General features: G+C 52.3%; 3 protein-coding genes across 3 annotated transcripts; 2 read left to right on the top strand and 1 right to left on the bottom strand.

Annotated features, from left to right (window-relative positions):
- Positions 1-4,739: 4,739 nt before the first annotated feature.
- On the top strand, positions 4,740-5,738 carry IUM83_05893 (putative retroelement; the record flags this gene model as incomplete). The annotated part of the gene is made up of 3 exons (XM_067930055.1): positions 4,740-5,009; positions 5,070-5,119; positions 5,315-5,738. The coding sequence occupies 3 exons, from the start codon at positions 4,740-4,742 to the stop codon at positions 5,736-5,738; spliced, it is 744 nt and encodes a 247-aa protein (XP_067782725.1).
- Positions 5,739-11,159: 5,421 nt separating this feature from the next.
- Positions 11,160-12,146, bottom strand: IUM83_05892 (Autophagocytosis associated protein; the record flags this gene model as incomplete). Its single annotated transcript, XM_067930054.1, has 1 exon — positions 11,160-12,146. The coding sequence occupies one exon, from the start codon at positions 12,144-12,146 to the stop codon at positions 11,160-11,162; it is 987 nt and encodes a 328-aa protein (XP_067782748.1).
- Positions 12,147-12,362: 216 nt separating this feature from the next.
- IUM83_05891 (NUDIX hydrolase domain-like) lies at positions 12,363-13,415 on the top strand (the record flags this gene model as incomplete). Its single annotated transcript, XM_067930053.1, has 3 exons — positions 12,363-13,056; positions 13,127-13,262; positions 13,331-13,415. The coding sequence occupies 3 exons, from the start codon at positions 12,363-12,365 to the stop codon at positions 13,413-13,415; spliced, it is 915 nt and encodes a 304-aa protein (XP_067782578.1).
- Between the last annotated feature and the right edge of the window lie 2,163 nt (positions 13,416-15,578).

Genomic DNA, 15,578 nt, shown 5'->3' with positions numbered 1-15,578 from the left:
CAGCGGCTCGCAGAAACCTTTTCTCGTCGGACGGAGAAACAACCACCCGGAACGGGCCTGGCGACTGCACTCGTGAGATCGTGGTCTGAGCATCGCGAGTTTCGCCGCTGACGAGAAAAACCGTAGTCGCTGTCAACAGGAGGAAGGCGTGTAGATTCATGGTGTTTCTTGCCTCTTGAGCAGGAGCAGGACTTGAGTGGCTCTATGGTCTGCGGGGCGCAATGGGGAATGAACTTAGTTGAAAGCGTGTTGCGTTGCCAATAGGGGCATTTGCTAATAAAGATGGCTGGACAGCCGGCGATATCTACTATTTTTTTCAGCTGTAGTTGTATATCTTGAGATCTTGAAATCTTGGACACACATCAACACCGTTTGCCATCTGGCGGCAGTAAACTGTTTTGCGTTTACACCCTTCACATGCCATGACTAATTGTGTGGCTTACGCGTTTTGTGTATAAAATCAAACATTCGAAAACGAGAGTTTTGCGTAGGATGGGATAGCTAAAGAATCCCGGTTGGAGCGAAGCGCGACGGTGTATCTGTTTGGAATTGTTGAGTCGAAGGGGCGGGAATTTCAAGAACAAATAACAAGCTGTCATACGTAATATACACTGGCAGATTTTCGCTATCTCCAACGAGCTCTGGGATCAGGTAGTGCGCGTCTCCACGATAAATAAAAGCTGTCAGCACTTACGAACGATATATGCTGACACATCTCTATAAAGGCTGTGTAACGTGGTATCGGAAAGCCTGACTATAGACCGTAAGGTCTGCAGCGAAGAAAAATACACATTTTCAGACTTCGTCCGCAGGCCGCACATGCCCAAATGGAGGTTGACGCCAAAGCTTGTTCGTTAACCAAACGCTGACAACCCGCGATATCACTCACCTTCGGATAATTATTCAGTAGTTCAGAGATCTGATCTCGTCGAAGAGCCCCGTCGTTCCCTCTTACCTGCTCGTTGCCACAAACAAACGAGCGGGAATCCGAACCGCAACAATAGTAATATACAAGCTCTAGGCGCGGATCCTTAAAAGACAGCTGCTCTCTTTTCATCCATTGAATTTCCTCATTTGTCAGATCACATGTCTCGAGAACTCTGCCACTCAATTGCTCTCTAACTCGTCTATCTTCCTCCCAACAACTAGCTGCTTTTGCTCGGCCGTTCATCCCTTGTTTCTCCAAGCGCTGCTGCGGTTCACTTTCTGTTTCCTCCGCATGCCAGATCTGGAGCTACGTATTGTTCATCACTCGAGCTGTATGATCCGCTATTATATCATCTACGTATTCATCCGCTAGCTCCACTCCAGATTGTTCGCGCTGGCGAGCTCGACGCTCTCACCGCAGTGCATTCTTTCGCTCCCGAGCCGCTTCCTCGGCAACCTGATCCGCCGCCGGGACATGACCACGTGGTGCTAGTACGCTGATGGGCTCGCCGCGCTTGATGGATCGTGTTCTTGTGCTCCCAGGCTGCATCAAGGGTTTCCTAGACGATAGCCGGCGCGGATATGCGCTGGCGAGCCCGTCGCTCACGCCGCTATTCTTCCGCTCTTGAATTGCATCTGCTGCCGCGGCCGTAGTTGGTTGAACAGGCGACACCAATACGCACTGGCGGCGCACATGCTGGTGTGCGTCACTTTGAAGTTCGACAACATCTTGCCCAGGATCATCACCAGCCACCCACCGACTTCATCCCGAACATCGAGTCACGCCCGCCTTTGGTCGTCCATCCTGATGCAAGTGCGTAAGTATTCTCTCACCTCCATATTCCCGCCCCATCAAACCCCTGGTTCACGGCCATCAACTCGCAAACCATCGCGTTTGCATCCATCCGGGCGCCCAACAAGAGGTCATCAATCCTTAAATGATGTGATCCGCATCCATCCGGGCACCAGCCGACAGTCTCGGAACGAAACCTTCGCGTGCGCGATGTTCTGCCGTGCCAGCCGTCGTTTCCGTTTCGCGCATCCGCTTCTCCTCATCCATAACGGCTCCTGACGGCCGCAGAACCACTTGCTTTCCCCTCAACCTCTCTGTCCTTCTCTCTCATCCACAGCTTCTCAGCCCCAAACACAGTCGACCCTGCATCACCAAATAGAGCCGGCTTCTTCTCACCGATCACCCCACTCTCCTCCATCGTCACTCCGACGCTGTTGGTCATCTTGACCCCCCCCCGCTGTCAAGGCTCTGTTTCTCCGTAGTGATCTAAGCCACTGGTTGCTGAACCGCAGGCTACACTCATCGCAATATACCTCGGTCTTCTTATGCCGCTCGCCTCGCTCGAGCGGCCCTGGTACTGTATGAAGCCGCCGAACGCCTCCCCATGCGTGGCATTCATGTGCTGTTGCAGCTTGCTCTGGATGTACTCGTCGCACACGCACGTCCAGCACAACTTCTGGAGACCATTTGCCTGCGCACGCAGAACGATGAAAGATGGGTATGACGTATGCGAAGCAAGGATTGGTAGTAATATCGATTTAACCGCTAAGTAATGTTAACCGTTTGACTACTAGTCGTCTGAAGTGATTTATAGACCGATGAGAGGCCTAATCGCAAGATACGATTGGTCAAATTTAAAAGCTACGGGATGACGGCAAAACACTGTACAACCTAACAGGTCTCCACGGACCTGTAAAATACATTAACGCAGGGGCCACAAACAGTTCGTGTGACCTGTCATAGTTGTTTTCTCGTCTAGCTAGCAGCCCCCCCCACCTACCTTCCCTTCGCGGACAAAAGGACTTAGAAGCACTGTTCAATGTAGCCGACGACGATACCTGAAACTGGGAGACCGACACGGACCTTGACCCGGAAGAGGCCCACCCACGCTCAAACAACGATTACGAGGAAACTCAGGCTGGTGGTCCTTCCCCGGCTCCACCGATGCAAACAGCACTAAGGGGCTGAACAGGGTACGCCTATGACGACGGCTTGCCAACAAGAATGGCACGTACAACGTTAGTTAGGACAAAAAGTCTAGCGGTTGCAGAACGACAAAAAGTTGCTCTCTGTTCGCTATTCCTCAGCACAACGTACCGAGAGACGCTCAGAGGCTGGACGAACTAAACGTTGCGTGACAGTGGGAAAGCTGAGGTGTCGACACTGGAGTTTGGCGAGTAGTTAGGTCTGGAGATTGCAATATATGTCTTGCCCTTAACAAAAATCAAGGACGTTTTGTATGAATGTGGACGAGATTATGTTGCGGAGCAGGTTCGAATGTATACGAGCTAACATTCAAATTCGTACATCAGGCAACGCTACAGAATCCTACCCAAACTAGATGAGCTTACACTACTAGAGTCATAGCAAGCTAATGTGAATAATACACATGGTTGCATATACAGGAGTGCGAGCGGTTGGCGGATGTAGACTGGAATCGGCTACATGGGGTGCTCGGCTAAGCACGCATACTTGAGATAATGCTACAACGAAAAGACGCTGCGTCGAGAGCGCGCGGGCTACGACGCCGTCGCTCGGAGGTCAGCATACGCAGTAGGCTCACTGTGATGTCCATCTTAAACGGCTCCTACTTCCGTGGAGCATTGTCGCAGTAGCGACACTGACCAGGGCGCGACCGCATGGTGTTCGACCTCTCAAACTTTGATTGGAAGTACCATGAAGTAAACCAGCGTCGCCACGTGTAATGATTTGTGCTTTTGATTGGTCGGGTTTTCTCCTGTGCCTTGCATTGACGAGCAGGAATCACCTGGTGATTCATGCTCGCGGTGCCGGTGGTCTCCCAACCATCTCATTTAGGGATAGGCTTATTTGTTGCCGACACCGTGCGCACGTATGATGTCGGCAATACCAACAAAATATGTATCCAGCTCGTAGTGAATCTAAGTTATTAAGTTATAATACGAATATCTGCCATGTAGCCGACAATTTACTTAGCTTTTGTATCGACTGTCATACTGCTTTGGGAAATTAACAATGACGTGTCAACTATTATCGCGAACTCGACCGAGTTTCTTGGACATGCTCTCTAACTCGCCCAGCACGACATGAACGACTAGCGTTGAACCGGACCAATTACCAATTATTTGGGGGGGGGCGTCACCTCTGCTGCTGGTAGGCCTCATCCTGCTTGCTACATTCCTCCCGGCCGCCTCCCCCCCCTCTTGGACACCACTCTCCTCCAGCTTGTCACCCTCTTTGTCCTCCCCGCCCTCCTCCTCCTGGGGCCCGGTGATGCTCATTCTCCCCCGCCTGCCTGGCGGGGCCGGCACCCTCGTCAGTCGATGGCGGTGACTTGGTGTGTGCTTTATTCAAACGCTTCTGGTGTGGACTCCACCACAGCCAATTGAAATTTGACTACTAGATGAATTTCTTATCTCAACGTGTATTTGCACCAATCACGACGCTGTCGGCTGCCGTCGGCCGTTGTCGGCACCGTCACACTATGGTGACGGAACTATGCTAGCCAGGTGAAGGCGGTGAAAGTCAATGGCATCGGAGAGAAGACTATGAAGATGTACACTCGTGGAATATGTCGCGACGTGACGTGCTGTAACAGAACCAAAGGCGCGTAAATGTCGAGGCCATCATCCCAGCACAGGCGCTCCTTCGTAGCAAATGCTGAGTTGAATTTCGCTTGGCAGTGCTGGCGGTTAGTATACTGCCGGTGCGTATTTTACTGATATGGAGGCGTTGCTTTCGCATCCGCTTCTAGCCCTGTGATCAGCAATTAAATGTGCATATGCTATTGTATTGTTTGTCATGTATTCGTGTTAGCAGCATGCCCAGGGGGACCAAACTTACCGAAGGAGAGCAGCACCGGATAACGGCCTTCTCTGAGGCGGGACTGAGCGAAAGAGCTATAGCGACACGTGTGCAGCGTTCTAGACCCGTAGTACACGCCTTCCTATCTGATCCAGAGGGCTACACCAAGGTTAAACGATCGGGAAGACCCAAAAAGCTCACGCCGAAGGCACGTCGCCGGCTGCTTCGTGAAGCTTCGAAGGGTCAACTCAGCTCTGCGGAGCTCAAAATGGCGCTGGAGCTACCTGTAAGCGCGCGGCGGATCCGTGAAATCCTTCAGGCGGATCCTAACACGAACTACGAGAAGCGTAAAGCTACGCCTGTGTTGACTAAGAAGCACAAGGAGGCTCGTCTCACGTGAGCCCGAGCTAAGGTGACCTGGGACGTGACAAAATGGGGAAACTGCGTCTTTTCAGACGAAAAAAAGTTCAATCTGGACGGGCCAGACTGCATGCAGTACTATTGGCACGATTTGCGCCGCGAACCCGAGATCTACTCTACTCGCCAAAGTGGCGGAGGAAGTGTCATGGTTTGGGCTGCATTTTGTGCTAGCGGTAAGTCTGAATTAGTGATTTTAGAGGGAAATCAAAACAGTGAGCGGTACATCTATACTCTCTCAGAGTATTTGCTGCCGTTCATTGACCGCGTGTACGACCGAGAGTGTGTCTTTCAACAGGACAACGCCTCAATCCATACTTCAGGGGCCACGAAGGAGTTCCTGAAGGAGGAAAACGTGGACGTGATGGACTGGCCAGCACAGTCGCCCGACCTGAACCCCATAGAGAATATGTGGGGGGTCCTGGCTCGTGCTGTCTACGCTCACGGACGACAATTTCAGACACGTGAAGACCTCATCGAGACGATCAAGGCATCGTGGGCTGCGATCGGGCAGGACCTCATCACAAAACTGGTTGAGTCTATGCCAAAGAGGTGCATCGCTATGCTGGAGCTCCATGGGGCTAAGACCAAGTACTGAGTGCAATTCAAGCGTCAAACAACCAGTACAAGTCGCGCAAACCGAACTGGCAGTATTGTAACCGCCAGGTACGTCAACTTCAACTTCAACATTTTTTACGGTTGCATCGCAAGTACGTGTCAGATTGAAATGAATCGAGTAGCGTTCGCTTCGTATGAGATCGCCCTTTCGATTGGACAAAAGCGCGTCGAAAAACGCCTCGTATTGGATAAAATAAAGCAAAAAATCGGGGTGACAGTATACTATCCGCCAGCACTGTAGTAGTGTTAGATCCGCCGCTATGTTCACTGGCGGGTCGGTCGTGAGATTCATCAGGTTCTACACTGCGTTCTAACAGACAGGGGAAATGGTTTCGAACGGATTCTACAAGCTCGAATATTCCGCAATCCGAATGCGCCTGCGATACACTTGCACTGACCTCTCATATTGACCCAGTGTTTTGACAGCGCGACATTTCTGATTTCATCAGCTCCACCACGGTCGGCGCTAGCCCCCCAACAGACAACGATACCTGCTGTAGTTGTTCCGCTTGATTATCTATCGCTACCGGTAAATGAACGTGCGGAGGAACCCCAGTGGACCTCATTCGATCCGATGCACGTGCTGTTCGACAAACCAGCTGTTGTTGCAACTGGGACACGATCCTGGCGTTTCCGAAAAAGGCATTGCGGCACAAAGGGTGTTGTGCACTCAGTGTTGTGAGTAGATATTCACTGTGATAAACTAGAGACGCCATAAAAACGCCTCCAGTTCGTAGTAAACGCGGTGGCAAATTGTTAAAGCACAAATGAATACTATCGCGAACAAAGTCGTCGACATCGAAAAAAAGGCGGTGTTATAGCGAATCCAGGATCATCAAATAGTAGCCCAGTCACATAGCGCCCTACGATGCAATCACCGGCCGCCTTGTAACAAATGTAAGTGTCTTGTACGCCTGGTAATTTTTACCCAGCTCTGATGCATATAGCCGCAGCCGAAGGACCTCGGTTTGGGCACGATGAAACAAAAGTCTCGACCCTTCACGAGCAGAATGGATCCCGATATCTGACGCTAACAACCCCTCATTTTCTAGCAATACTCTCCTTTCATCTTTCACCATCACTCGTTATAAAATTTACGAGAACCAGTCGTACTAGTTACCTCCGGGGAAGATCTCTGAATCAGTAATCCCCAGAACAGCAGCGTATATTTCTACCGCCGGCACAGGACAAATTTCCGGGATGAATGGATTGCCATACACGTGCCTAACATCACCAGGCCGCCTGCCGTCTTCATAATTTATCATATACCCTAAAGGAATACCAACGTGTCTCCATCCCAACTGATATTGCTGGAATGGATTGATGCTGTCTTCCCTGCACGATTCCAACTCAACAGTAAAATTACATTAGCAAAACAAAACTCTTCATCACCATGCTTGAGGAACGTAGCACAAAGCGATCGTAAAACAGAAAACGACATAGGTTCTTTCGCCTCCGTTAACTCCACACCAGCATCGTGATTTCGTTGCGCGATGGTGCGCTTCAAGTCTTTAAAATATATCATTAAATCAGCAGCAAACTCAGGTATCATTGACCGCCCATTTCCTCGTTACATATCAAACAGGATTGAACGCATCGAAGTGTAAACGAATTGTCCTGGTACACCTCCACTACGGTTCTTTAGTGGCAGCAAGAATTGCCCGAGGTCGTCAGCGCGATGTAGATCAGAATTGAGAGTAAATAGGTCAGGGTGCTTAGATTTGATATTACCGGCATGTCTTTGATGTGTGTTTGGACGCAGCAGCTAGCGCGGGGGGGGGCTGGATCATGTACCACCAGCACAATCGACAGTGGCGCGCTATCGAAGCGGGCAGCCTTGACACCACGACAGCCAACACTAGCCGCGACAGGGCGCGGGGCGTTCTTACACACGGGATGAGAGAACGGCTTCGCACTGCCCAACCAGAGACGACATACGTCCGCATTGAAGGGCGCATGACTGTGATCTGCAACAGCCAAAGAACCCCATCCCCACCAACCCGCAGCAGCCCAGATGAGCTTAATACGCTCCTCGGCCAATTCTTCAGTGTCCAAAGGGGCGAACCTCCGCTTCCAGAACTCCAGCCAGTAGTCCACATGGCGACAATCCGGACAAATAAGACGTACGACCTCCGGTACATGACAGCAACGACCGCGGCGACGCCAATTCACAGCTACATCCTCCAAACGGCAGCCTACAGTCTCACTGCGAAAGACCCACCAGACAGCCGGATGGATCTATCTTGTCACGACGCCTTGCATACCAGGCTACTATAGGACAAAAATAATCCCCAAATAGACAGTCGTTCACCCACCCACCCCCGGTTTGATGTGCGTTTGAGAGCACGGGTGCTGTGGCGAAACATGTGGGCAAGTTAGTTCTTACCGCTTTTTGCAATGGCAGGACCTCACCACCAGTAGGAAGTGACAAACAATATCACCTATCACTGTATGATGATGGAGGTACAAGCCAAAATACCTAGAAGTTCCTGGATAGCAACACCTAGCGTTCAACAAGCGCGCGAGATGCTTCAGGGTGTAATGACACAGCTTCCGATCAGCGATGCCACGCCAAAAAACCGCCAAAGGAGCAATGAGCAGCTCAAATGGTCTAATGTCCTGAATGAATTCCGGCAACATCGTCGCAAATCAATTCGCGAGACAGTTTTACTCAACATGTAGATAGGAGTGCATGCATCGAATTTGGCTTCTCTGCCGAGACCATTTTGCTCAGTGGTTGTGCTAGACACGCTGTATGTATTTCTACCAGCCCCGATTGCCGACGTCGTAACGTCGTTGGGGTTATGGAGTGTCCATGCACAAGGATGTCGAGGCCGTGCTTGACTTCCTGCCGTCACGCGCACCGCTTACTCACTTTAGTAGCGTTTAATATAATGCTGCTCGCCGAGCAGCATCAGAGCCGTGCTTGTGCCCGCATCTTTGTGCTGCATCTGTAATACAGGGTGGTATTGAGTTTCGTGTATTACGGTAGCTATCTGACCCCAAGCACTCTGGAAGGTAGCTCAGAATAACAGCGGTTGTATCGAAAAATAGCCAGGGGTAAAACGAAATCGTGTGCGCACAAACGCACAAGAAACGCAAAAGTTATAATACAAAAAGGAAGTCAGACGCCAACGGATTCAGGACAACCAAGTTTAATCACCTGGTTTAATCTAAGACGAAGGCGTCGTTTGGATCGGTAAAATGCGGAGGTAGCGCAGCACTGTTTTGACGAAGCCCGGCGACAACACGACCTAGATACTGTGCGTCCATCTTGGTCATCATCGGCCTCCACCCTCTTCAGCCCTCTAAAAATGTTTTTAGATCATCTAAGTACTCTGTTGGCAGGGCTATTTGCTTCTGACGATACACATCCTTTAGTGCACTTCTGTAGCCACCAAGCGTAGTTACCTTGATCTTGCTCTCATTCATTTTATGCGATAGCATAGCCCCAAAATGTTCAGGGAGAAACACATCGAGATTGAGACTTCCGTCAGCACAGAAAAAATGTCTGTAGATTGCTTCGTCGCTTTGATCCATGTAGTGATGTCATTGATGTAGCTTCTGCAGGTGTTTGGTGCTGTACAGGTGTACGGATTTGGTCTCCATCAAGGTGATCACGTGCTGGCGTATTCACTGAAGTGCTACGAGCGGCGAGCTGGGTTGGGCGGGTGGTTGTGGCGACCTACCGGCCTTGCTGGATGCCTGGTGAATATGAATGTGTGGGGAAGAGCGAGGTGCGTGGCTAGCGCACTTTTGGCCAATCGGATGAAGCTCTCCACCGTAACGCGAATGAGATACGCTTTCACAAACGACGTCGTTGATAAGCATCCAGGATTAGACTTGGTGTAATTATTGGATTGTCAACGCACCATTATTTGAAATCATAAGTTTCACAGGTTACGCTGGCTCGCATTTTTCTATATTGGCGATATTACTAAAAAATTGGAGAATGACCTTTTAAGCTTCCCTACCCCTAGCGATAAAACGGTGTTATATTTATATTTGAAGGCGCCACTGAATCACTGGCCTCACCAAAAGTTCGAGCTTCAGACCAATTCCCAAATTGAGTGTGGAGACACAGTAAACTCACACAAGCGTTTCAACGCGTCTGCCGCGACCTGATGTAGAGTAACTAGGAGGACGAAATGAGGGCGAGACCACGAAAGCCTAATTGTAGAGAGATCTCAAGCAATAAGACAACAGCTAGTAGCTCACTTCTGAATTAGCACTAACAAAAGCGAGGGGTTCTAGGAAACCAATACGTGTTTCGTGGACCGACTTCAGAAATTAAACTTTACTTTCGTAAGTAAGATTGGAAAATTTGGTGCAACCTGACGATGAAACGGGGGGAAATACTTTGCTGGGATGTCCGCATAGTTAATTCACGCGACACTGTCGTAGTGGAGCGGCTTCGAAGGAGCGTAATTCCTGTGGTCCATGATGTAATGCTGAGACTCGTTTTGGTGATCTTCTTGTGAGTTCCCGGCATTAGTTTTCAAGGTCGCTAACTCCAACAGTTCAAGCAGTGCGTCCGAAGGTCGTGTATTGCGGGTGAAACAGTAGGACACTATTTTTTTCTCGTGAGTGAAAGCTGGCCTGAGGATGATTTCAGGTACCCGCACCCTACCCGAAGTTCGGGTATACCCGGCCGGGTAAGCATTTTACCCGGGTTCGGGTACCCGATTACGAGCTCTGGTAGCTAGCAAAACGAGATGTCCAGTAAGCAGGTCATCAACTTTGCTTCTTCTCTGTGTGAATTAGGGTGGTTCGAATTCAGAAACGTCTACAGGTATCATTATCATAATCATAATCATTATCGTTGCCGTTGACCTTCGGGACCATAGCCTGCGACAGTGAGTGTATTGTACAAACCCAGTGTTTATCATGCCGCCAAACACTTCACCTTTCCGCCACGTTACATTTGATTCCGGTCGCGCAGAACGGTGAATGATGCTATTATAACCCATTCGGCGCAGGTCTCGTGATACTCGAGTCCAATCAAGCCTCGTTGCACCTCCAGACCCAAGCGCAATGCGCCCTCCTCCCTCCTTTTGGCAACTACCGCAGCCACACCACTCGCCACCAGCAATGCGCGTTCTCTTCGGCCAGACCTCATTGTCAAAAGAGGGATCACCAAATCGGACCCAGCCAAGATTAGCAGATTAGCAGCAGCAAAAGTGCTGAGGGCAACCACGCACGAAGAATAGCGAAAGCTCTACAACAACAAACACGCGAAGTTCACAAGGCTCCCGTTCGCCGACGGGGCTATGTTGTCCAGAAATCTTGTGAGCGTAGCAAACAGTCCATCAAGCCGCTCTTATTTAGTAGTAGATCGGCCTCACTGTCGTGGTAACATGCAATTTTGGTCCGAATGGCAAACTTCTCAAGAAATTCTGCCTCACTGCTTGGCGTTCACCTCGATCGTGTAGTCATAGTCAATCGTCGGAATGACCGACTGGATGAACTTGAGGAAGAGGAAGAGGTACTGGTCGCTTCGGATCTCGTTAGTCAGCTGCTGCTCCGTCTCGGCCTCGCCCGGCTTGCGCGCTTTCAGGTTGGCGATGATGCGCTTCATGACCGCGCCGTGCTGACACGGGTGGATGGAGGCGTGCACTAGCGCGCTGCGGTGCGGGTGCGGCTCCATGGTCACGGTGCGGTTGGCGTAGTCCTGCATGATGTCCTCGAACATCTGGTCGCCGCTCAGCGGCGCGTTGCGCTCGTCGTAGCCGAAGAGCCACACGCGCGGCGTCTGGTAGTACTTGTCGTACGTGATGGACAGGTCGTACGTGCGCGTGCGCAGGATAGCGTCGTCCGCGTCGTCGTCGGGCTCGCTGGCCACCAGGTAGTTGCCCAGCGCGGCTTCGTCGTCCTGCACCAGGTTGTCCTCCTCCTCGTACGAGCTCAGGTCGCGCAGCTCCGGCTCCGCAGCAGCGCTGCCGCCCACGAAGTGCTCGTCCACGATGGCGCCCAGGATGCCTCCAGGCTGCTGCGTCTGGCCAGGCTTGTCCGAGAGCGAGACGTCGCCCATCTCGTCGCTGAGGTCCGTGACGGCGTCGGCGCCTTCGCCGTCGTTGGCGTAGGAGACGGCGGCCACCCAGTCGTCCTCGCCCTCGACGGCCTGCTCCGTCTGGTAGCTCTGCTCCAGCGCCGTGACGCGGCGGCGGCACGGCACGTTGCGCGTAACGAGGAACTGCTTGTCGGCGGGCAGGTACGAGCGGCGCAGACTCGGCTCGCCGCTCTCCCAGCGCCACGTGGGGCACTTGTACACCAGCAGGTCTCCGGCCTTGACGAACTCCTCGGGCGTGAGTAGCCCCTTGTCCTCGAACGACGACTCGGTCAGCACCGGCGTCAGGTACTCGCGCACGCCGTGGAACAGGCTCTGCATCCTTCTCTGATTATTGAAGAATGCGGCCAGGGTTGAGCTCCGAGTCGCAGTACGGATTGAAGTGCGCACGCGACCTCTGACAACTACTACCAACCTTTTTCTCTCTTCAACATTATTTTCGACCGTTTACGTACCTCTTTGAATTCAATACGTGTGTGGCCCACATAGTAACCGCACTTTTGAGCGTACGCTGGCGACATTCACTCTTCCTCGACGATGCTGCTGCCGCTGCGGCGCCTCATGAGCTTCACCGTCCAGCGCTTCGAGGCTCCGCTGGGAAGGGAGCAGGTGCGCGTGCGTCTGTCGCCGCGCTTCAACCGCCGCGCGCACCCGGACGCGGCCGTGGAGCGGCAGGCGGCGCAGGCGTTCGAGGCGCTGCAGCGCCAGTCGCCGCGGCTCTTCAACGCGTCCAAGTTCCGCCTGCAGGCGCTGCACGCCGAGCAGCGCGGGCGGCTGCAGTTGGACTGGGGGCTCACGGACTACGCGGCGTACCTGGGCACGTGCTGCTCGACGCTGGTCCCGCGCCTGCTGGCGGACGGCCAAGCGCAGGGCGACGCCTTCGCCTTCCTGTCGCGCAAGGTGGGCGTGGCGGCCGTGCTGGAGACGGCGGACGCACACGTGGCGCTCATCCAGCGCAGCCGCAGCGTGGGGCTGTACCAGGACCTGCTGGACACGCCGGGCGGCCACCCGGAGCCGGCGCACGTGCAGCTGACGCAGGACGCGCTGCGCACGCTGGAGGACGAGGGCCAGGAGGACGCCCGCAGGCGCCTGGAGGACGCGGCCAGGGACGAGTTCTTCCGCTCCATCGTGACGGAGGTGCACGAGGAGGTGAACGTGGCCCCGCAGCTGCAGCAGCCGCCCGAGCTGCTCGGCGTCGTGCTGCAGACGGAAGCCTGCACGCCCAGCTTCTGTAGGTGGAGGCTCTTGCGAGACGAGGGTGTGGGAGACTGACGCTGGGTGTTATGCTGTGTGCTGTGCAGCGTTTCATATCAAGACACAGTGCTCGGCGGAGCAGCTGAGGGTGCTGTATCACGCCGGGCCGGCCGACAAGTTCGAGTCCGTGAAGCTTGAGCTTCTGCCAGCCGAGAAGTTCCTTGCTGAGGGGTCCACGGCGCTGTAGGTTGCAGTCTTGTTGGTTTTAGTGGTGGGATGGAGGCTGATAGGTGCCATGGTGGTTGTTGTAGGGACGAACTGAAGCTGACTCCGTCGGCGAGGGGCACTTTGGGGATGTGGAGGGAGCACAACCTCCGTGCCAGACAGCGGCAATAGAAGCCGACGTGAGCGAGGATGATAGAATCTAATACCCTATCGTGATTTTGGGCCCATGGCAGATTGGATACTTGCGGTATGTTGCTGGCAGTCTCTGTGTTTGTCATCTGCTTCGTCGCTCAAATCGTGCAGGAGGAATGTGGCATGCTCGTGGTTTGTGAGCGTCTGGATTGGGGCCTGCACGCCCAACGTTTGTTGCTTGAGGGGGAATTCAATCAGTACTATCGAATGAGCTCTGCTGATTTTGAGCGTTTGCTTTCTTATGTTGGTGCCGATTTGGCAATTGACCCACAACAGTCCGCGAGGCGCGCACATGGAGAGCCACCGGTGTCGCGACCGCTAGGCTTCAAGCTTGTGCAAACGGAGCCCTTGCGGCGGTGTTGTCCTCGGAGCTCATTCTTGATAGCCGTCTCTTCAACAAATGGTTTCGCCAACTGTTCAGCGTGCGCTTTGGTGGGCACATAGGCGTTCTCAACCGATGCAACAGCACATGCATAAAAATGCGCTATGCTGCGCCCGGTTGAGAATGCGCCTAAGATTGCTGCAACTCTGACTACCTTTTTCAGAACGCTTTTCAAGGCACGAACTCAAACGAGTGATCTTCAGCAGTCGCCACTCGAACGATGCCGACGCGAAGCCGAAAGTATTGGGTGCTGGCTGCGTTACGAAAGGTGTGGGGGAATAAACTAGCAATGATCAAAGACGGCGGTAATTCTAGTGAGGAGGAGGAAGAGCAAGAGCTGATGGCGGTGTACTTCGTGCTCTCGTCCAAGCGATATATATCCCGGCGCGAGCGACTTGAGCGTCCAGAGTCTCGAATGGAGTACTATCTAACGGGGATTTCAGAGAAAACTTTCAGCTTCACTTCCGGATGAAAAGACAATATTTTACGCGGTATGCACTCTTATCGCCGACCACGATGTGTTTCGCAGTACACCTGGAAAGCAGTCTCGAATGAGTGTTGAGGTGCACTTGATGGCATTGCTACGAATGTTAGAGTCGATGGATGGCTACGGTTTGGCAGCAGATTTTCTATCTGTAGGTGGTCACACGCCCGAATCGTTGCTAGTAAGACGTACAAAAGATGCCCTGGCGAGCTTCAAACCAAGGTTATTTGTTGGCCCGGAGCGGCGGAGCGTCGTGAAATTTCGGCACGGATTGAAGGTAATTTAGGGCTTCCTTGGTACATTGGATTAATTGATAGCAAGCTTTTCCCTCTGCGTACCCGACCTCAGAAGCACGGTGAGGATTACTACTCTTGAAAAGCTTCATACTCTATTAACGTATTAATTGTCTGTGACGATCTGTGTCGTATTCGCTACGAAAATGTTCGCTGGCCCGGGTCATCTCATTACAACCGTGTATGGCGAACTTGCAAACTCGCTCTTGATAAGGAGCTGGACATCGATAGCAACGAGTATCTGTTGGGGGATTCCGCGTACCAACCATCGAATGCAATGGTTTCTTCCTTCAAGACCGTCCGGGGCAGTCAACTATCAGTCAAGGAGGACGGGTTCAACTCTCAGCTTGCCAAAATTCGCATACGCGTTGAGTACTGCATCGGAATGCTAAAAGGATGATTTCAGCTACTCAAGTATTTGAGATGCAGGCTACAAAACAAAAAAGAAATGTTGGACGTCATTCGGCTTATTCAGTCAGCTATGATCTTGCATAACATGGCAATCAATGACCCTATGCCAGATGAGTGGATTGAGCTTGATAGTGACAACGAGGAGTGGAACGATGAGCTCCCAGGTTGCTCCAGAAATGGTGAAGAACGACGCTCCTATCTCCGGGACTTCATATTCGATCGCTTTAACCAAACCCTCTCTTCGTTGCTAACCCCAGTTTCTCCATCACAGATGGGTAGCGGCAGCATTAAATCAATTTCATTTTGGTCAACCCCGTCTTTTTGAAGTTTGTGTCGTAAAAGTAGAAGTTGAACCGCAGTCTCACGCTGCGCAGTCGCTAGCTGAACCTTCTTCAACGCTAGATCGATGTCTGCCTGCGCTCGTTCACGCCTGTCCTTTGCTTCTTTCAGCTGTACCTCCCTCCCCTTCGGCTCGAATTCACGAATTTGATTTTTTATCACGCGATCTCGATGGCTTTCACGGTCCTCAAATGTTTTCGTCTGCTGCAATAGAAGCTCTTCAACGGGGTCCA

This window comes from Phytophthora cinnamomi (genome assembly GCF_018691715.1).
Source record: "Phytophthora cinnamomi strain GKB4 chromosome Unknown Contig104, whole genome shotgun sequence".
In the NCBI taxonomy this organism is placed as follows: domain Eukaryota; phylum Oomycota; class Peronosporomycetes; order Peronosporales; family Peronosporaceae; genus Phytophthora; species Phytophthora cinnamomi.
Note: the sequence above shows the minus strand (reverse complement) of the source record. Positions and strands in the feature narration are given on the sequence as shown.